The sequence below is a fragment of the Nelusetta ayraudi genome, unplaced genomic scaffold (assembly GCF_046127955.1).
Source record: "Nelusetta ayraudi isolate G7.1 ecotype Tasmania unplaced genomic scaffold, CSIRO-AGI_Nayr_v1 ptg000048l, whole genome shotgun sequence".
NCBI classification, from domain to species: Eukaryota; Metazoa; Chordata; class Actinopteri; order Tetraodontiformes; family Monacanthidae; genus Nelusetta; species Nelusetta ayraudi.
In genome coordinates this window covers 11,353,268-11,375,801 of record NW_027466098.1, presented here as the reverse complement: position 1 = coordinate 11,375,801, position 22,534 = coordinate 11,353,268, and the positions used below count along the sequence as shown (strand labels likewise).

Genomic DNA, 22,534 nt, shown 5'->3' with positions numbered 1-22,534 from the left:
GTGTAGCCGACAACCTGCGTGCTGCAGTTCTTGATGTAGGTAGATATGCAGCTGCTCTCTGAAACAGATTGCAGGATACGCCTGACACAGGAAGTCATCTTCCGGCTGCAAATCTCGGTTGCTAAGGGGAACCAGACTGCTGGGCTGAATTCACCGAGAGCAATTTAGGGCAATTACCTCACTTGGTGATTAACATCTAAAGGAGGAAGGGTGGCCAAGCTGTGAATCCATTACAGGGTCGAGGCCTGAGCTGTTACACTGTACTGATGGCATCGTAATGAGCCGGGTTCTGCAAGTGTGCCGAGGTGCAAAAGTGTAATATTGTAATATTAGGTGAACGCTATCAAATAACTTCATAATAAATTCATTTCAAGGCAGCATGCTGTTATTTGTCTGCTTTGACTTGGACTCTATCTTAACTGAATGGTGGGGTTGGGTCGAGGGGAAGCGAGAGAGGGAGGTTGTCTTTTGGATGCATTAGAGCTGCTGACTTTGCACTGCTTCTGGAAACAAGAAGGTTGTTCATGCTTCAGGTTTGTTGCACAACTGTGGGAAGCAGCGGCATTGTTAGTTTGTTTTCCACCCGCAACGTTTGGATCTGGGGAGTCGAGATCTCAACAGCCTGATGTGAAAGGTCTGTGTTCAAACTGGCTCTGCGATCAGATGGTTTCCTGGCTAAACCGTCTCACTTTGGGGTAAAAGCAAACGTAGTCCGGACAAGCCGTCAGTGTTGGGCCGTCGCGGCTACAGCGGAACGTTGTACGGAAGCAGATATGTTAACGATGAATCAGTCATTTCCCATCACACGGTCTGAAGTGTCACCGTAGGGGAAACGCGTTGGAGGGGGGGGAAAAGAGGGTCCCATTCAAAAGTCCAATCTGGGCTCAACCAGTTGAGTCTGGTCCACTTGCTGCTCACATGGCCAGACCACCCAGCCTGACCAGGCCGCACAAGTGAACATTGTCTTCTTTTGACGGCCGGGAAAATAGAATTGTAGATGTGAACAGCTTCGCTTTCTTTTCTTTTCTTTTTTTTATCTTGCCAGTTACAAAAGAAATGTGTCTGAGCTAAAGTCCAAATGCAACACAGAACCGATTCAGTTGCATCCCTTTTTTATATTTTTGTGAGGGTTGAAGTTTAGGGCTGAGATGTAGATAATACCAGTCAGATTGCAATAGGTTCTCTCAAAGCAATTTAGAAGGTTGTACCAGTTTCCTTGCACAGTGATCAATTAAAAAGGCATTTTGAATCTCAAAGTTCTTGAAAGGGTTTTTCCAAAGGAAATATTTTTTTAAAGACACAATGTTTGATTTGGCAAACTGAAAGTCTATAATGGGATAAAAGTTAAATCTCAGATTAATGTCTCTGGGCTCACTGCACCATGGACTGGCACGGTTTTGTTCCATCTTCCACGCGGCAATGGAGCTAGTTGATTGTTATTTCTCCATTTTTTTTCTTCTTGTGTGAGATCCAATTTGTTCCTGAATTGTCATTCTTCGACCTGAGCCTGACCCTCCGGCAGAATCACAACAACTGTCTGAGGAATGTGCAAAATTAGTTTTGGTAGACGAGTGATCCTAGTTTTTGCTACTATATTAAAGATGCAAATGATTGACTATACTGTTTTCTGCATTCTTCTATGGAAGGACAGTCAACTATGCATGTTTTTTTCTGATTCAAATGTTTACATGTTGATTCTATGGTTTGTAAAACGGTAAAAAAGATAACCTTGTTATGGGCAATTTCCAAGTCACACCTTGCACTTGAAGCGTTTCAGCTCCATTAATTTCCAAGCGAACTTGAGCGACGCGGCGGCGGCGGCCGTCCGCTGCCAGAAATTCTAAATATTATTTCAGCAAACTCATTTCTCGTGCGGCCATCGCAGCAAGTCATGTGAAGTGGCGAGTGCCGAGATCTCAACCAGTTGCTCTGTTGTCTCAACAAATGGGAGCGAGCGGCGTAAACAGAGAGCGAAGGGAAGCCAGTCATGCGGCCGGCCGATCTCCCGCACGAACCCCTGGTCCGCGCCATTTGCTTTCCAACATTCTCGGCGCACTTTTTCGAAAACAAAATGCGTCGAACCATTTCTTTGGCCGAGCGCGAGAAGAAAATGCGAGGACAATAAGTGCCAGGCTGCGCTTTCTTTTTCTTTTGGTGTGCCATTTCCTGTTAATTATCTTTGCAGCTTATCGTCTGCCTGGCGTCGGGCCTCTTCTGCCGTGAGCAAACCTGCATTCCTCCCAGAGATTTAGCCCGTTTATGTTGGAAAATGAATTGCTGACAAACTGCGTGCCCTCTAAGCCGCCACATATACTATTTGTTTGACAGGCTGCAGTTCCTCGGTCGGCGCTTTTTGGCAGCGGACGGCGCAAAAAAAAATTGAAAAAAAAGACGAATCAGCTATTCAGGTCCGGATCCAAAAAGCCCTGCAGCCCAGTGACAACAAAATGGCTGCGAGGCAAAGAAAGAATACATTAAGTCTCTGTCCAGACGATGGAGGTGGGTGAGCTGAACCAGTAATTAGACTGAGCCCCGGAGTGACAGATGCAGGTCACACCTCTAGAGTAGCCCAGGGCTGCATTAAAAAAAAAAAAGCAGTTAAGCCTTGAAAAGCAGACGATCTGCGTTCTCGCCTGTTGTTCGGCCGTGACGCCGCCACCGCCGCTGCGTTCCACCACCTCCGGGCACAAAAGGCCCGGCCGCTCGTCTCTGTGTACGGATGTCGCTTTCGCTTGCCTCCGGCGGGTTGCGTGTATATTTCGGGAAGCACTTTTGTCGGGTTCCTGTTCGCATGCATTACCCCGGGTGCCACTCACAAGCCCGGGCGGGGAGCGGGCGCAGATGAATGTGTAGGTTTCGCGCAATCCTGTTAACGTGGAACAGCATTCGATTGGATCCAGCCTATACAGAGCAGCTGCGTTCCTCGTCCGCCGTGTAATGACAGCGGAGGCGTCAGCAGATGTGAATGGGGGCCCCGTGCGTGCGCCAAGAGAACGACGTGGGACAACTTCATCGACACTGTGCACCATTCTTCACCTCCTGGAGGCCTGAAGCTCCAACTTCACTCTTGGCTCTCTTTACTAATCTTTTGGAACAATCTGCGCCCTCCAGTAAGCTCCCCAGGAATGAGACAAGTCCACCCTGGACGGCTTTTGCTTGATGCAGCTTTTCAAAAAGGGGCGTGCTAAAACATTTAGCCCTGAAAGTGTGCCCTTTGTGATGTCACAAAGGGAACTTGTACCTCTACCAGGTCGGTGACCAACCACATGGCTTTAGTCCCCTTCCAAAGAAAGTTCAAAAGCCAAAGCCTCAGGAGATGGCTAAAAAAAACGTATGTTTTTTTTTGTTTTTTGTGGACAGCTGTCAACAAAGGGCTAAGTGTGCTGTTTTTGGGGATATATGGAGGGTTTTTGGTGGGTGCAATTACTTGTGAAAGGCTGCTCCATTGGATATTTTATTTATTTGTTGGTAATAAACGTGGTAATAATAATATGGGGGTATAGAAGTTGCTCCCAATGAACTTTGTGTGTGTTTGCCTGGTTGTCACACACCGTTCTTGGCCGTCTCCCCGTCTCTGATTTGATCCTTTTTATGTTGGGGGAGGGAAAAGATTCATGACAAATGTGAAAGTTGCCAGAGACGCGCAATCTTTCATGTCGAAGAGTGAGGTTTGGCACGGAGGGAACTCCCTGGTCGTGTTGTTGCTCCGGTTCGCCCAAGTTGACTTTTTTATTTAACACAAGTGACGACAACCGAGTTGCTCTGCTCACTGTCAGTCTCATCGCACCCACAAGTTAACTAGGGGAGCCAGGCCAGGCCTCAAAAACATATCGCCTTACCAAAAAAAAAAAAAATTCATCTCCAGCAAGTGTAGAAGCTTTTTGGGGGTAGAACTTTGAAAATGGCTTAAAACCAAGAGATGAACATTAGCAGCCGTATGTTGGAACGGATGATGTTAACCTTTCGGCAAAGTCCAAATATGGATGCGTTTTGGGGTTTAAAATTAATTTAATTTGTCTCTTCCTGTGGAATATTTTTTCTTCTCCCTTGATCCACGCGGTCAAAATTTTTGGAACGAGGTGTCGAAACATCTTTTTCCACTTTCTCCTGTTTTCTCTCGGTGTCGTTTCTTATTAACGGAGCTCGTGCACCCAAAAGGAGGGGAGCTTTTCTTCCTGGCCGGGGGAGGAAAAGTGGGGCTGGGTTCGCATGATGTATTCTCTCCGCTTTGCGTTTTTATTTTATTTTATTTTTTTCTTCTTTCGTGAGAAACCTGCGCCGCCGACAAAACACAGTGGAGAGCAGGAGCGGCATTGCAATCCAATTTTCCACGGCGCAAAGAGCAGCGCGCACAAGGGACACCGGCCAGCCCAGCCCACGTTCCGCTGCCACTGTGTCCGGGAGAAAGGCATCTAAATACGGTGTGACCGGCTATTGTGCAGCCCATCTCCCACTCACCTCCTCCACCCCCAGCCACCCCGGTGGGATATTACTGTCCATTATTTCAACAACAAAAAAAAAAAAGTGGAGGGGAAGGGAGTAATGAAGGCCAGCTCTCCTGGCGATTCGATCCCAAAGACTCTGCAGGAGCAAAACAAAAAATAGGGAGAGAGAAGAATAAAAAAAAAAAAAGAAGCAGAGTCTTGGAAAGCAGGGAGACATTCCTTCACCTTGTGCGCCATTACACTAAGCAACCACATCTTCCTCAGCGAAGTCGTCTCCTTAGTCCTCAGTGTTTAATTTTTTTGAAGCTGATTCAAGTCATTATTTCCAGAACTGTGACCCCAGAGGCTCCTGTATACTTACTGCGGTGTTTTTAAGTTGTTGGAACTGGAGATCGAGCCTGGGCAATTGTGGCAGAAACGTCATCAACAATTAGTGGCCGAAAAACGCATTTGTTGATTGAACCGCTAGATAAACTTGTGGCTGCCGGAGTGACGGCAGAAGGCAATGCGACTTTTCTGGAATGCGAGCGCAACGCTTTATGCCTACGTGCTGCGGCATGCAGCGTAATAAGCACCTCACCTCTGTGGTCTTGTTATTGCTTTCATGACGGTGGGGGGAACCAAAATTGTAAAATTGAGAATTGAATGCCTCGCTGCCAGGTGGCTGGAGATATTAAGTAACTGCGCTTTCCACTCGGTCCCTATGTGTTGTCTTTGTGCTGCTGCTGTCGTTGCAGTAGTGTTGCGGATTATGCAGCAGGTGTTTTTGGAGTAGCACTGAGACAAACGTGGTTTGTACTGGAGCTGAACTTTTGTTTCAACAACACAGGACTCTCAATCATTTCCTTAGTTCACAATATTAGTGTCATAAAAGCATAAAATGCCATTGCACAGAGAATGAGCTATATCTTGACATATTGCGGGAGATGGAACTAATGACACAAAGACATGGCATGTCCTACCCAGGCTGTTAGCATAAGTTTGGTAATCAGTTAAATTGTTGAAACCTTCAGCTTCATCAATGCCAAGTTGGGTTGAGGTTGAAGTAAAAACTCATCCATCCACCCAGAAAGTCCTGCCAGGTGTCAGTTTATCTTGCAGGTGCGGGATTCCAACGTCGACAAACATGACTTGTACTTGAAGGACACACGCAGTAGAGACCTCACCACTTCCTCGTCTGATCTCAGAGGTTGCATTGACTTCTCTTCCCTGGACTTTAAAGCAGCAGAGCTCTCCGGAGAGCCTCTAGGGGCGGGGACGCCGCCGTGTGAGAGCAGTCCGGCTCAGAACAGCAGAGCCTTTTGTGTCTGCCTTTTCCTCGGTTATTTATAAAAGCCAGTTAACCCTCGTCACATTCCAGGCAGCCAAAGGCGCAGGGAGAGCTGCGCCCTGGCCCTACGTGTGTGTCCCTCTTTGTCTCCTGCGTCCTGCCGGGATGACGCGACCCTCCGCCGCTCACGTGCGACTCGGAGTCACTTCCCGCTCCCCCCTACTTTGGTTTCCGCTTGAGCGTTTTAATTTGCTGTTGGCGGCCAAGTCGTCGTGACCGCCGCTTGTGATCTTCCATGACTCATGGTTGGAAGGAGCCCCGTCCTCGGCAGCCGATCTGCTCGATGATTGCCCGCGACTGAACTTGACTTTTCTCCGCCTGCCCCCCTCCAAATCACTTCCGCATCCGAGTGGAAAATGCTCGTTAGATTTCTTTTCCAACCCAGCGCTGGTTTACTCGCGATCAGAACGCCGGCCGCATTCGCTATATTTAGCCAGTGGATCGCTGTGAGGAATTGTGGTGGAATCAAGTTCCCTCAGGTCCACTGTTTACTGTAATGTTTAAAACACTCCCGGCACAAATTAAGATTTAAGATATCATCTTTCTTTCCATCGTTGGCGGCTCTGGAGACCAATTTCAGCCTCATCCTCCTTTTCCAACTTTTTTTTTTTTTTTTTTTTTTTTTGCTTTTTCCAGTCCCACTTATGTGCAGGTTTCCTGTCGAGAGATGCTGGAGGTTGTCCAAACACTAAAGGATCGTTCTTCCCCCCATTTGTACCAGACTGAAGGTGCAGGCGCAGGGTGTGTGTTGGACAGTGTTGTTGGGATTACTCCATAAAAGTAATCCAACTACTGATTACTCCTTTAAAAGTAATCTAATTACTTCTTAAACTACTTTGTTTCATAAGTAATAGGTAAGTAATAAGCAATTACTAATTACTAATCACTTTAGTTGAAAAAAAGATAAAGTAACAGTTGCTCAGTGCTTCGGAATGAACTTTATTCAAGTGCAAATTTTGCAATTCTAAATATTTCCTCTGTCCTCTTAACATGAATGAATGTTAACATGAATGAACACAAACTGCACATTTCACAGAACAAACTCATGTACAGTTCTGGTGGCAACTGAGTACTCAAAATAATGTTTGTATTTCCAGCTATCAAACGCAATTGCTGTTTTTTCTTGCTGCCGCCATGCTTGTCGTGGTGCGTCGTCGCATATCAATGACTTTACTTGCATCATCATTTTGCGGCATCGTTGGTTTTGGTAGTTTTTTTTTTCTAAATTTCAGACATTTTATGGATAATAAGATATTTTTATCTCGCAAAATATTTCAGAATAAAAGTAATGGAATCATTACTTGATATAGTAATTCCGATACGATTACCAGTTTTGCCACAGTAATCCCCTTACATTACTCCCAAGCTCAAAGAGTAGTTTAACTACAGTCGTGGGTTACTTAGTAATAGATTACTTGCCAGCACTGGTGTTGGAATACGGTACTCCATTATTGAAGATCGACTTCGTCTCAGGCATCGTGACGGTTAAACTCCAGCAACTGGCAAATTGCGAGATCACACGTTTCCACATCAAAGCGTGCGGAGCCCACGTGAGTGGGCAACGCAGAGGAAGCCGTGCCCGCGTGTTGCATCACACCGCCTGAGCAGCCCGTGATCTGCTGAAATGAGATATCAGAGGAGTCGGTAGGAAGCCGAGGCTTAGCCGAGCCCGCTGACCTCTGCCTGCGTCGGTGGGAGGCCTCGGATCTGTCTGTCAAGGCTCGTGGAGCAGAATTACAAACACACCACCGAGAGCACGCTCGCCTCTGATGTCCCACCACTGCTTCTTTTTTTTTTTTTTATCTCCCCTCCCCTCCCTTTCCTCTTTCCTTTCCTCCCCTCCTGCAGTGGAAACTTGAAGTGCAGACACTGGATTGCTTGCCTTACCTCTGTGAAAACGGGGAGGGTAAACTTTTGTTCTTGGCTCTGCTCCCTGTTTGAGAGTCTTTGCCGTTGTGTACAAGACAAATCTGGCTAAAAGACACCCTTGGGTCTGCGAGACGGAGGCAAGCGGGCAGATTACTGGGTGTTTGTCTGTGCTCAGTCTGCTTTTTTCCTCTTTTTCTGTTTCTTTCCTGTGCAGGTGTTTCAGGGTAATGCGGGGATGTTTATGTCTGTGGCGATCCGGTGTTTGTAGAGCTGGTTTAAACAAGCCAAGAGTTTAATCCAGAACTCTGCGATGACTTAGCTATGCAAAGCTAGGGTTGGATATTTGTCAGAACTGCTGATTTAGGATTATTTTAATCAAGCCGCAGAGTTTTCCACTATTGCAAGAGCTCTGATGCTGTTATTCATTGCTAAATAATGACTTAAGTGCTGCATAATCCACTGCAGCTAAAGAAATTCCAGGCCCCCGACACGAGATGCAAGAAAACAGCCAGAGTTTTTCTCTGCACTCTTGATGAACTGATCATTGTGAAGCGTGTCAATGATCACGGACCTTTAGCATCAGCTGCAGGGGGAGAAAAACGGAGTGTGGCGGAGAAGGCTTACCAGTTTGAGTCTGTTACCATGGTAACCCTAACCCGGAGTTGAGCCGGCCTGCTCTCCCGCTGAGAGGGAAAACCCAGAGATTCCTCCAGTGTCGTGCTGAACAAACCAAAGACGGACAAGAAAGGACTCGGGCGGTTCTCCAAGGGGTTCCGTTTGCCTTTTTGAGACGGAGGCCCGCTCAACTCGGCTCACTCTAGGCGCAAACACGTTGCCCTGCGGCCCTGGGGAAGCAGCGGGGCTATTAAAGGCTTGAACTTTGAACCGGTGTTCAGCCCCGATGATCGGTTTCCGCCACTGTGTGACACCCAGGCCTTCGCCCTCTTCTGTCTGTCTGCCTGCCTGCCTGCCTGTCTGTTCGTCTGTCTGTCTGCTCTTCTGGTCTGGAGTTCAGGAGGCACCACGAAATCAGCAGTCTTCAGAAATCAGCATCTTCCTCGAAGCCGTATCAGACCTTTTCTGTCAAGCGTATAACGACCCTATTATTAGAGCAATGGAAGATGATGGCCTCTCAGTTTCGGGCTGAGAACTTGGCGGCGCTCATTTGCATGAGAACCACGAGCCATTTTTCTCCCTGTTGCAATGCCTTGAACTTGACTTTAAAAAAAAAAAAAAAAAAATTATGCCTGTGGTTCTGTGCTGGCCAGTGGTTTGATGTGGCTGTGTCAGTTTGCTGCTGACCCGAATCCAAAGCCCACCGCGGCACTCCGAGATTGATTTACAGGCTGTCGGCAGAGAGCAGGCTTTGCTGAAAATCAACCCCACTTAGAAGTGAAAGTTGTTGAAGACGTTTCGTCATCGCTACAAATGGTTTCTGTCAGTATTTATTTCAGTCCGCTTTTGCACGGTTTTCACATCAAATGCAATTCATCCCCTCCCGCGCAGTTGTCCTACAAAGAGTCTCCAGAATAAAAAAACTTTTTGGTAACGCGACCCCCCCTCAGTGGCCGTGTGAACTGGCAGTGTGTGGTGCCCGAGAATGCAGTGACATCATGTCCCTCTTCACCCTTGCAAAGGTGCAAAGGAAAAAAGGATTACTCAGCTCTGTTCTTTGATTAGTTCATTAAGGCCTCTCCATCAAATTCTAGCCGTGTTGCAGCACTAATGTGATTTTCAAAGCAGTGCCGGTCAATGTGTGCCATTATTGTTAGGGCCCATATTATTAAAGTAAGGAATTCTGATTATTTTTCAAAAGATCTTGAAATTTAATTATTAAAAAAGTATTTTGAACTTATTTCAAAATGCGTGCAGTTATTCAACCGTTACAGCCCAGTAGTGTTGAACTTAAAATGTGATAGAACTGAAAGATTATTCCAACCAAAGACTGAAGCCATCATTTATAATCTTGTTTTCATGTAGACCCAATCATTTCTACTTGCAAAAACGCCAACATCTTAGATCAGCAACTTTTCCCAGCGTTGGAATCATTCAGGCCGCTGCATGGAAATGAGTTTGTTTCAAGTCTCTCCAGCACCCTGGAAACAGCAGTCAACAAAACAGCATTAAAGCAACCCGGGACCTGTCCTGTGTTGCTTTTGATCGTATCGTGGTGCTCGCCACCCGACCAGCGGAGAAATGTACGTAACACGATATTCTCAAAAGCCTCCTAATGACTACTTAATGTAACCTGATGTGTTTGTCGCCTGCGTCAAAAACTTGTTTAAAACTTTAGGCATCAGACGGTTAATCTTTGCTAGAACGGCAGATTCAAGCACTTGCGGCTCGCCTTGTTGACAGACGGTTAATAATTAATTGATTTATTTTCAGTGAATATGCCATAAATTACCTCTTTTGACCTCCTGAACCCGTTTTTATTTGTTTTCTAAAACTCAATATACTGGTGCATTGACTCTTGTTATGACTAGGCCTCGACTTCAGCGGTCAATACATTGTGGCATTTGTTCAATTATGTGTGCGGCAAAGGGTATTATCCTCTATTAGGGAGTCTGCTCACTCCAGGCTTGGGGACACCCTTGGGACCCCCCTAAACTCCTCCCACCCTGGACTCACCCAGCCTCAGCTGCTCTGGGAGCTCTTTGCCATCCCTGAAGAGACGCATCAAGGCGTTGTCCTCCGCCAGCCGTGCCGCCACCGCACTCCTCACCTGGCATATCAAGAAAATTGATGGATGTTTGTTTTGAGGCTCAGCAGGGGGTTTGGCTCCGAGCCACCAAACAAAGCTCTTTATTGGACGAGAGGTGGAGGGGTGGCTTGTTGTTGGGGATAGGCTCTGAGTTTTCTGGAAGAGCACTTTAAGGACTCGCACAAAAGGTGACCAGGTCTCTGCTGTCAGGCCTCCTCATGTCTGGAAGTCTGTGGCAGAGTTGAGGCTAGCCAGAACAGCAACAACTTCAGGAACACTTATCCAGACACGGACCTACAGGGAAGATGTTATTTTCACTTGGACGTATTTTTCTATTGGCACCGTTGCCTCCGTGTTCGGTGGGAACGGTCGCCTTGGTGGGCGTGGTCGGCTCAACATGCAGAGTGCCTCGAGATAACTCGGAGAACAGAGCCAAGTTTCAGAACTGTGTGATTTAGCTTCCACGTGGTTAAAAATAGAACAAGGAAAGGAAGGAAGGAGGACTTTCCTCTTTTCAGGAGAGTTCAGAAACAGTTCAAGGCACATTATTGCTTGGAAATATTCTTAAAAAAAAAAAAAAGGCAAAGGTTCAAGTGTTTTTGAGATTTTGAACGTAAACACACTAGTGGTCTTGGACTAATAGGAAGCGGCTTTTCTTTGGGAGCGGTTAAAACTCCTGAGGTTCTGCCGCTACCGCTCGCACGGCGCATCTCCGGAGCATTAATATCTCATTATTTCACATGGAGCCTGCACATGGTTTTCCACTGTGCCTCCCTTAACGGCCCTCATATAATAGACATTTGATGCGTGCAATATTTTATGCAATACTTAATCTGGATGAAATGAAATCTGTGCTCCAGAGACTCTCCAACTGGCCTGTGTGTGTGTGTGTGTGTGTGTGTGTGTGTGTGTGTGTGTGTGTGTGTGTGTGTGTGTGTGTGTGTGTGTGTGTGTGTGTGCAGATTCTGTTGGAGAGGGAGCTTATGGGAATCGCTGCTGTGAAAAGTGAGGACAGAGGGGTGGCGGTGGTGGGATAAGCCCAGAATAAAGCGTGCATGGAGTATGGCGGGCGGGCGGGTGGGTTAGACGAAGCCGTCCAGATGTACAGCTCGGCTATAAAATGTCAGGGGCTTGTCTGCAGCTGCAGCCAAGCAGATGTGACTTTTAATGAGCGTAAGACCAGAGGAGGAAACGGGAGCGCCGGCGGATATAAAGTGTCACCCCGTAACCAAATGTCACCGCACAGCTACATGTGTGTCAGGTAATGGGCGGGTGGGGTAAAAATAAATAAATAAAGGGAATAATATTATTATCCCTGATCCTCAGTACATGGGGAAACAATGTTGGCGAGGCAGCCGATCATCATCAGCAGGTTGATTTATGGCGCTGTGAGAAACTGGACTGGAAGTGTCCTTCTTTTGGGGCTTTCGGAGCGCTACCTCTCTCAGAAGTCTTGCGTGTTTTATGAGGCGGGCCAGGCGCAGGGTGTCGCAGTGATTTATGGGGCTCGTCTCCGCCTGCAGAGGATACGGTTGGAGCGAGAACACACGGTGCACTGCCAAGCGTCGGCTGTTGCACGTTGAACTTTTGTGGAAGGTGTTGAGAACATAGTTCCACATCTAAATAGATGATTGGCTTTGGGCTCCGGTGAAATCCCAGTGGTGTTTTGCTCTGGGCAAGTGCGCACATTTCAACAGACATCTCTTTCAGGAAGAGCCAGTGTCTGTCTTGAACCGGTTAAGGTGAGCGACACATTTGTGACACGTTGATGACTAAATCCTCTGATTGAATTAAATTTCTCTCTTGAATATAATTCTCAAAATTTGTTGTTAAATGTATCTCCATGGTCATGTACTCGTTTTAGAGGTTTTGAATGAAATAAATAATATGTCATGATATCACATTCAATGTGACATGCAACTAATGTGGAGAAATATTCCCATAAAGGTGCTTTTATTTTGACATGCATTCTGTGTGGCTTGCTTGAGATCATTTAAAACCAAGATATGGCCATGTTTTTCATTTTAAAAGCATTTTAAATCCCATCAGTGTATGGAATTGCCTGAATGCATCCACCCAGCTTTGCAATTAGCTTTAAGCATGTGTGCGGTCAAATAAATAAATAAATGAATGAATGAATTGAGATTCACAGTGAGAACCAGCCCGCTGCAAACATAAAGATTTTTATGACAGATTGCTGCAGTATGTGCGCAATTCAGAGCCGCATTGATTATGCAAATGGGGGAGTGAAAGAAAAATTGCAGATAATGTGCCTGAAATGTTCCCCTTTAAATTTCCATAAATATTAATGTGTCGTGTTGTGATGGGATCCAGGGACTGAGCCGCGGCTCCGGAACACTTCCCAGGGCTCCAGCAGAGGAGGGAGGGAAGCAGGGAGGGGGCGGGCTAAATGTGAGGTCAAATGGAGGTCACGACGGAGAAGCTTGCTAAAACCCAGAACCCGCCCACCCCCCCACCCCACCCCACAACCCCCTTTGTCAGCGCTGCAGGAAACGGGGCATCAGGGAAAACGGGGAAAGCGGCAGCGCTTCTGGGATAAATTAATGCAAGTCTGCAGTGGCTCTGCAAGCTATTCTGCAGCCATTTAAAATAACACGCGTCATAATCACATTGTACCATCAGGCTTGGTCTTATGTGTACTTGCGGCTTACAGCTAAAACAATTTCTGCGGTAGTGCAGAGTTTAGTGAATGAAGTCCTTATCGGAAGCCTCCCGTTTCTCTGCAGGTCTGAAAATCTCTTATCAAAATCATTCCATTCCTTATTGGATTGTTGTTCAGCCAGGATGTGTTATATTACCCTTTGGCATGCAGGCATATATTTTTTTTTCTTTCGAAAACCTTTGGAATTTGAAAAAAAAAAAAAAAATGCAAAGGGTTTTTCCAGGTCAGGAGTCGTCTGCTCCCTGGAAGTTCGGAGCGCCGGTCTCGCAGGGTCTCGCCGAGGTTACTGATAGAGCTGCTGCAGAGCCGGGGCGCCTCGGCTTTATCGGCCCCGATCTGTCTGTCCGCCGGGGCCTGCAGGCCTCGGCTTGATGAAGTGCAGGCTGATGGCTGAAGGTGCGAGTTACGAGCTCACTGAGAAATCTTTGGCGTCTGCGCGGCAAAAAAAAAAAAAAAAGCTGCTGTCACCCCCAGAAAAGCCGTTGCAGTAACTGACCGCCACTGAAATCATTGGCGTTGAACAGGCTGGCCACTGGGGATTTTTATGCAAAAAAAATTTTATGTGAAAATGTCTAATTATGGCGCTGTTTTTTTCCTGCAAATTGTGTTTACATATTGTCGACCAAATGTGTGGCAGCATCGCCACATGTCCAGCCACATTTAGCTTTTACATTTTCTACTGCAAACGTCATTGGTGGTCCTGCGAATTGTTACGAGACAATATGTTCGTTTGCACTTATACAAGTGCTGATGCTGTAGTTATTGTACTGCCGTCTATGTGCAGCACTGTTGAGCAGAACTGTCCCTGGCCTTTTATAAACTTCCCTGTTTTTCTGTGTGGCGTCCAACATCAGCCTAAATCCACTGTCACTGTAGTAACGACTGTAAGTCATTGTACATCTCACTGTACCTAGCATTATCGTTAGCTGCGGGGCTAATGCAACATAAGTTTGAAAATCTGAATTTTTCAAGCGGAAAGTCAGGTTTTTTTCTTCCGGGGGTAGGGGGATGCAATCGACTCTGTTTTTTTTTATTGTGTGAACTTTCCCACAGATCAGATTTGAAGTTTCTGTCAACACCATTAAAGGTCTGATGTTGTTTAGCTTCAATTAGCTGGCAGCGGCTACGTCCCACTGCTTCCAAAGCAGCTCGCCATTGGACTGAGCATCAAGAGCAGCTATTTACAATACGGCAATGTGAAGTGAGCGTGACTCTAAACGCGGATTCTCACAAAAAAAAAAAAAAGTATTGGACTGTGCGAGTGCCAGATGTCTCATGACATCATCATTTACAAATGAGGGCCGCCGTCTTTTAATTGAATTCGCTTTAACGGGCGAGCGTTTTTGCAACGCTGCATTTTTGTGGCTTGAACGCGTCAGCTAAACGTGAACGGGAGAGTGAGGTGGAAAGATCGGGATGCAATTTAGATTTTTTCCGTGTGTGTTTGTGCGTCTGTCCGCGTGTGTGTGTGTGGTTTACACGTGCAGACAGAGGATGGCTGCAGAGAGGACGGGAGAACAGTAGGACTGTAGGGGGCGGGCGGGCAGGCAGGCAAGCAGGCTGCTCTGAACGCCACTGGGAGCAAAGAATGCACCGTTCACCCCCCTTCACCGTCCTGACCTTTGACCTCTGCCTCAGGGGCAGCTCGCACCCGTGGAGAGAGAGAATACTGCAGATACCTATTGAGCCCTGGCTTCTTTCTTTTTTTTTCTTTTTTTTTTAACGCCTTTACAACTACACCCCCCCCCCCTTCTTTAAGGCCACATTCTCGACTACATAAACCCCCCCCGCCCCCCCCGCCGTACAGGGTCAAGTTTGGATTTAGTGCCTGTATTCAGGCTGGCTGCTTTTGTGCGTCCAGACGATGCTGAAAAGAGGGGAAACACCCACACACCTCCCTTCTTTCTCCCTGGCCTCCCTTCTTTTTTTTTCTTTCTTTCTCCCCCTTCCCCAGCCACCCGCCCCACCAACACCACCACCACCACCCACCCCACCACCCTGACATTCTGGCACCTGTTTGCCTCACCGGCCATTAATTTATCACTGAATTATTAACTAAGAGCCCACAATGTGTCTGCCACTAGCAGGACATGCCCTGACTTTGTGTGCGAGTGAGTGCACTTGGTGGAAAAGGGAGGGCGGGGGCGAGGGTGTTGCCATGGCGATGCAAAGGGCCTCTGTCAAAAAAAAAAAAAAAAAAGCAATTTACTCCTAATATCTCGGTGTGCATTCTGGACAATCCCCTCGACAAACTGGGCCGGCAACAGAAAGTAGGATTAATAACCTCCTCCAACAGGCCTGCTGTGACGCCTGCTGCTCCCTCTGTCCGCTGATTTCTTCTTTTGCTTCATTATTTTAATGTTTTGTCTCTCCTTCTTTTTTCTTCCGCTTGAGTTCATTTGCTTCACAGAATGAACACGCAAAGCTGGATGAGCCACCGTAATGGGCGCAGCAGAAACAGACTCGAGTTCGCGGCCTTGTGCTTTTCACATTTCCGGGCGGATCAATGACGCTAATGCAAGTCGCAAAGTCTGCGTTCCTTTTTTTATTTTAATCACGTGACACCGGCGTGGGATGAAATCCCAGTCATTTTTTTTTTTTTTCCTTCTTCTTTTTGGCGGCACATGCAAAAAGAAAAAGAAACTGGAGCAGAAGCATTTGAAGTTTGGCACCGAGACGGAACATCCAGCGCGCGGCAGCTGTCTCAAGCTTTGTATTCCAACCCGGACAAGAGTCTATAGATCTGTTGGGTCCGACAAACACAGATGGAAGTAACGCACACCAGCCTGCAGAGTATTGGCTGAAGCGCTTGTGTGTGTGTGTGTGTGTGTGTGTGTGTGTGTGTGTGTGTGTGTGTGTGTGTGTGTGTGTGTGTGTGTGTGTGTGTGTGTGTGTGTGTTGGCGGGGTGGGGGGGGTTCACCAGCAGGGTTTTGAAGTAGACACAGGCCGTTGCTGAGGGCCACGACGACGGCGGCAGTCGTACAGTATTGAGGAATGCAAGTGAAAACTGACCTCGGGGGCCGGGAGAGAGAAAAAAAAAAGAAAAGGGGGGCGGGGGGGGGGCGAGAGGGAAAGATTTACTGCACTTCTAATCGGGAGAAATTTGTATATTTTCCATTTTCCGCACCGGGGCCAAGGAGGAGAAAAAGTAAAGTGTCGAGGTGAAAACATCCCGGCGCTGTGTGATTAATGAACTGCTGGTCCGTCGTCAAAAATGCAACTTCACGTCATTGTTCTTGGCGATTAACTGTGTTAATGACAATTTAAAGAAGTATAGAGAGATCGTTCCAGGAATTCTACCTCGCTCGCCGCGACGGACTGCGAGTGCCCCTGCACCCTAATCCAGTGATGATTAACAACCATCGTTTTGTCTCTCACATTACTGCCGCTTGTCCCTCCGTGTAGCTGCGGGAGATAAAAGGCGTCGCTCCGCGGCGTCCCAGCGGGGGGGCCTCTCATGCCTTCTGCTGGAAGCGGAGGCGGGGGTTGACGCCTTTGTAGCGGCGCCGCTGGTTTTCACAAAGTGCAGATTGAAGTGTCCGGGGGTGCACGAGGGGAGGGAGGAGGAGGAGGAGGAGGAGGAGGAGGAGGAGGAGGAGGAGGGCCTGATCTGGCTCAGTGATCGCAACCCGCCGTCAGGTTCCAACAATCGGCTGTGATTTTTGCCCGCGAAGAGGGAAATTGCTTCCTCGGGTTGAAATCTGCCGACGCTCCAGAGAGCGTAGAAACCCCCGCTGTCTGAGCCCGAGCGGGGAAAATCAACCTCTTTGCCCCGCTGGGCTCCAAAGTGGAGCATTTTTTGCGCAGATGTTAAACGTAGGGACGGTTTGCATAAACGAACCTTCTCGCTCACGGCGCAGGGTTGCAGTTAAAGGGCCAGCGCGCCACGTTTGCAGGGATCTGTTTGGCGCGACAGTGAAGAAGGGATGCAAATGTGCATATTTGGTTGCATAAATTCATTAAAATGCTTAAATGTTATGTTTGAATACGCTAAATTAAGCTTCTTTGATAGCTCAAGTTAAAGGAAGTCCATGATACCGCGATAAATAAACAGTACAACAGCATGCTGTCTCGCTACAAGATGCAGAAAGTGGCCCTTGAAGTGATTCCTACATCTAAATTAGCATTCTTCGCTAAGCTTCGTCTAATTGCCCGTAGACACAGGTGCAATTAACTGAACGTATTAAGATTCATTCCTTGAGGCACGAGAGCAGCATCATCTGGACTGGAAAAGGTTCCAATCTACGTAAATGCGCACGCCCCGCTTACATTATCAGCATCTGAATCAAGTCATTTTAATTGACAGGTGCACTGTCGGTCCGTACCAGCTGACCCGCTGGCCCCCCCCCCCCACCGTCGAGCAGCCGGTTCGCTCCATCCCTCCTGGACGGTGGTGGTGGGATCCGCCCGTCACGCGAGATCCAATTAGCGTGATGAGCCGCAGCGCTGCGCGAGACTAATGCCGCCCGTCTGAGGCCAAATGGATTGTTAGTATGGATTCTGGGCTCTCCCCTGAGAGACTGCCGGCGGTTGATGGGCTCTCTACGATGGTCATTGGCAACCTTTAACCGGCGTGTAAGCAAATAGCGTCTCCGCCGTGCAAGCCGCACACTCTGTTGGTATTGATAATGAATAGAGGGAGCCGGGAAGCCGCGACCCGCGAACCCTCAGCTGTATACTGTACGTTGTTGGAGCGGCGCCCGTTCTGCTTAAGGGCCGCTTTCCCTCGACCGGTTTGTTTTCTTTTGTTTATTTGTCCAGCAGCTTTTTTGGCTGCAGATGTTAATGAGCAGCTGCGGAAACAAATGACAACCGTCATTATTTTAACTTTGTTTCCATATTTCCAAGTGGTCTGGACCGGACTGGACAATGGCGACATGTGTTAATGTCGTTAAAGTCGGAGACGAATTTGACAGCTGTGCGCCAGACACGTAACCACTTTCCTCCCATTATTAAATGCGTGTGTTATTATTTTAATACAACTAAATGTGAACCTCAGGGTGTAAGTTGAGCTCTGCAGCTGTTGCTCCATTTTCTGTCGAGGCAGATATGAGAGACGTGTGAAATCTCCTGCAAATGGCTTTACAATTCTTGAGCACAGCAGAAGCTAAAAATTTTGTTCAAGCTAATAAAAGCCGACTGGGGGCCCTCTGATTATGAGGTGGAAAGTGTTTCTGCTCTGACGGCGCGGCTAACGTGTGTTTTACAACATCGTGTCGTGTCACATTCTTGGATTTATTGTCTCCGACACAATCGACAGCCCGCGGCTCTCGACGTGAATCCGGGTGAAATGGATCAGCGTTGGATGCGATCCTGGCGTGTTTTTCAGTCACTGGGACCAAAGAGTGTGCCGCTAGCGTCGCGACCAGTGTCCTCAGTGCGTTGCGCTGGAAAAATGTTGGCGGACAAATGAGCTTTTTGTTGGCACTTTGCTCTTGAATCCCACACTAAATCTTATCGGCTGCTTCGCTGTAAAATCGCACATGAACCTTCAGAAAATGTGCGGCGCTCTGATCTCGCAGCCAAGTCACCGGGCAGACGTGATTCAAGGATGCAGTGAATTAGCGTGGAGGCGGGGGAGGAGGAAGTGGTTTTTGCCTCGGGGGGCCCGGCTACGTAAATCTTTCAGCCGTCTGATATGACGAGTCACGTCCGCGGTCGCCCTCCTCGAGTCATGAAATAAATCTCCCTCTTCCTCATCCCGGCCGTGATCGGGTCTGCGTCGGAGCGCGCCTCAGTGCTAGCTTCTATTTTAGGAAGCTGCCTTGCCGGAGGCGAGTTTCTAGGAATGCTCACGTCACCCAGCTGGTTCGCTGATAGAAGAGGCTGAGTTCACTTTGCATTGTTTTTTTTTTTTTATACACGACTGTGATGGAGATCGTAATCAGATTGTTGCCGTTTCTGTCAGTGTTGTTTTTTTTTGCGAAACTAAATAATGTGCAAGAGTTCAGGTTACTTGGCTGTTGATCTGAATGGACTCCACTGACTTGCCTTTCGCACCTTCACCAGGGCTGTATTTTCTCATCCACCGGGACCTAATGGCCCATCCAGACATGCAAATCATGTGCTCACTAGAAAACCGTGGACCTGTCGGACTAAGCCAACGAACCCATATCCACCATTGCAACAATGTTGTCGGGATTCCAGATATCCTGCCCCCCCCCCCCCCCCCCCGAAAAAAAAATCCCAAAACCTTTCCCAGGGCGTTACCCCAACAGCCGAGCGTTACATTGCGATGTGGTGGAAAAAGCAGATGGTTTGGGTTTGACGTCGCAGATTATTTTTCATCCTCTCCTACCTTGGAAATTGACACGCTGTCACATATACCTCCACGCAGGGTCCCGGTGGGCCTCGCTGTGGAATACTCACGTCGACATCTGAGTGCTCGCGCAGACACAATCACGCCATCTCTCCACCCTTTTTTTTTCCCTCTTTACATATGTATTCCACTAGCGTCCCTCTCACGCTCTCCTTGGGTTCAGCCCCGGTTGTCAGTCTCACGTCGTCAGCCGGGATTAGAGGAGGCAGCTGAGTGAAACGGTGTCAGGCACGCCGGCTGCAGCGAACGCCGCAAACGCATGTCAGTCGGCGAGCCCGGATCGGCTTTCCGGCAGCGGCTAGTCAAGAATGCGGAGGAGCTGTTGAATGTGACGGACACCTGGAGCTTCCTCTTCCACGGAACTCCAGATCATTCTGAGGCTCCGGCGGACCCTCTGCTGTCGGGGGAAGGACCTGTGGTTGATCCCTGGAGGAGGCCGCAGAGCGCTTTCGTTTTTTAAAGTGCGCAAATAGGAAATTCGGTCTGAGCCAAGAATTCGATACGTGCATTTCCTCCCTTTGGTTGTGAGTTTTCCAGAAAAATAAATGAAAGGTCTGACGGAGCTGAAACTGGTTCACAGAACAAGGGAAATGTCTAAGAAAATGATAAATAAAGGCAGTAAATACTAAAAATTCCGACGATTGTTATCTGGTGGAAACGTTTCTCATTTGATTTAGATTTTTTTTCCAGCCAGGAACCCCACCCCACACTCCTCATCGCCTCCTTCTCTTCATCCTCCTCCTTCTCTTCCTCCTCTTGCTGAAGCAGCAACATGCTGCGCTCTCCAAGACGCTGCTGTTTTCTATGCGCGGTGCGAGGCGCTTCCCCTCTGATATGGAAAGCGAGCCCGAGACGCGCGAGGGCTTGATCCGCACTTTGATCTTTAGGACTCCACTGATCTCAAAACTCCGCAAATAGCATCGCTTTCGCCTCGCAGAGGATCCTCCCCCTCCCGGCCCGCTGCTGCATCAGTAACCGCGCTTTTGTTTTGCGGCGTTTGCCCTCCAGGCCGTAGGGTTTTCCTCAAAAATGCCAACAAAAAGTACAGACCCTGTTCGCGACTCGGCCCAAGAATTTGCAGGTATCAGATTTTTCGTTTCTGCAGAGCAGCAAATTGCCAGTTTTTCTCCCCCCTCCCCACCCCTCCCCCCGCAAACGTTTCCTCCTATTCATGAAACAGTCGGGACAGCATGAGTGTGCTCCAGTGTTCCTCTCACCCTCTGTTAATTCACCTCGGGGCTGACTGCACTCCTCTATTTTTCATCCTGCCTCCATGTCTCCAGAGCCTCTTTGAAACAACACAGAGAGTGTTAGCCCTATGAAATATATATACGGCTCTCACTTTTCTTTCTCTTGCGCTCTCTTTTTTCCTTGTCGTACTTTAGGTGCGAAAGCTCCAACCGCAAAAAAAAAAAAAAAAAGTGAATAAATTTGGCTCGGATTAAACATTTCCCGCCCTCCTCTGAAATTGAAATGAATATAAACAGTTGAGGTCTTGCCGGCGCTAACCTCCGCCTACGTATGTGTTTCTTTCCGTGCAGATGAAGCTGTGGAACAAGTACAAGGTGACCAGTATCCCATCCCTGGTGTTTGTGGACGCTGCCACGGGCAAGGTAGTGTGTCGGAACGGACTGCTGGTGGTCAGGGATGATCCCAAAGGTGAGGATTGGGCAGGAAAAGGTCAAAAGTGACCCTTGTTGATTGTTGAATGTCGTGTATTGTGCCGTCAAACAGTCATTTTTGATTCCTTTACGTGACAGTGAACTCAAACACTAAGCAGCAGCTGGTTTTACCGCCGCCTGATGAGTGAACCACACACTGTGTGTCGTAACCCTGAATTCTCGGTGGCATCTTTCTGTGTCTGGCCTGTCGGCGCTGGAATGCAAGCTCCCTCCACTTGTTTGGTGACAGTTCCACGCCGGAATTTACTCAGACCCTCCTGTTTATTTTGCCTCTTGGAGGCATCGGCCTTTAATCATCCAGTCTCTGTCACTGTTTCTCCTGCACGCGGGGTCGCTGAAGGTGCTGGATCCAATCCCAGGTTACAACCTGGGCAAGTCAGAAACTATCAACCATCCACACTCGCATTCACACAGTTGTCAGTTAGCCTCCGCACAGGAAAGGCTCTAGGAATTGAACTCGTAACCTTTTTGCTAGCCTGTTTGCTAAACTAATGAGGAGGTAATTTACAAGTGCTCTGAGTGATATAAAGTGGAATTGTTCTCCCCCTAGTTGGCCACTATCTTCTGCTTGAAAGTGTGTCATATTTTTGTTTGATTTGCAATTCCACGATTGACCACTACAATCATTAGCTTGAAAATTGAGTGACCACAACGATATTGAAAGGAAGGTGAAACATATTTTTACTTGCTCATGTTCTACAAATGAGAGGCAAAATGTGCAAGAGACTGACACATTCATCCTGGCGACATTAAAGATGTTTAAAGTTTTGGTAATTTTTTTGTTTGTTTGTTTTATACTTGGCACCCACTAGATTGGTTAAAAAAACACTTTCTTTTTTCTTCAGTTATACCGGTGTTCTATTATTTTTTTCTTCTGGGAAACATTTAGACTTAGCTTAGCTTTGCATTGCTGAGGAGTACGTATTAAATCAAACGCGCACCAATTACAACTATAAAAATAAAAAACTATCTGCTCCTCCGGTGCCGTTTTTAACTTAATGGTCCACGTAAAGAGTTCGAGTGCTCATAAAAGCGCATGTCTGATGAGTCACAGCCTGCCCGTGGCTCAGTAAACACCTGGTGTTTTCATTGGGGAGAAAAGCACAAGTACTATTTGAAGCCCACATGATACCAGGAACCGTCCCGAGCCTTCAGTATCTCTGTGGGTACCGAAAAATAATTAGGAACTTTAATGAGTGTGACAAACACATTAAAGATAAGCAAGCAAACGCTAGAGTTGCACCTGCAGCCACTTATTTTGTGTCGAACAGCATTGTGTTTAGCCGAAGATTAAGTCAGATTTTCCTGTGGAGACGCTGCGGTGTCGCATCAAATGGCAACGTTTTCACTGAAACACTGCAAAAATGTTAGTGTTGATTCCACCATAATTACCATGGTCGGGGGGAGGCGTGACTATTATGCCGTGTCTCATTCCCTCATCCTGTAATTTCTGCGCTACGAGGCAGGCGTGCATTCCTTCGCCCTGTACTCCTTTGGCTGC

At 47.7% G+C, this 22,534-nt stretch overlaps 1 protein-coding gene across 1 annotated transcript in view; it reads left to right on the top strand.

The window, feature by feature from the left end:
- Positions 1 to 22,534, top strand: part of nxn (nucleoredoxin) — a 55,179-nt gene that overhangs the window by 19,424 nt on the left and 13,221 nt on the right. Inside the window, exon 2 of the mRNA XM_076036341.1 lies at positions 20,893 to 21,010. Coding sequence (XP_075892456.1) covers positions 20,893 to 21,010 — 118 coding nt within the window. The remainder of the gene's footprint in view (positions 1 to 20,892; positions 21,011 to 22,534) is intronic.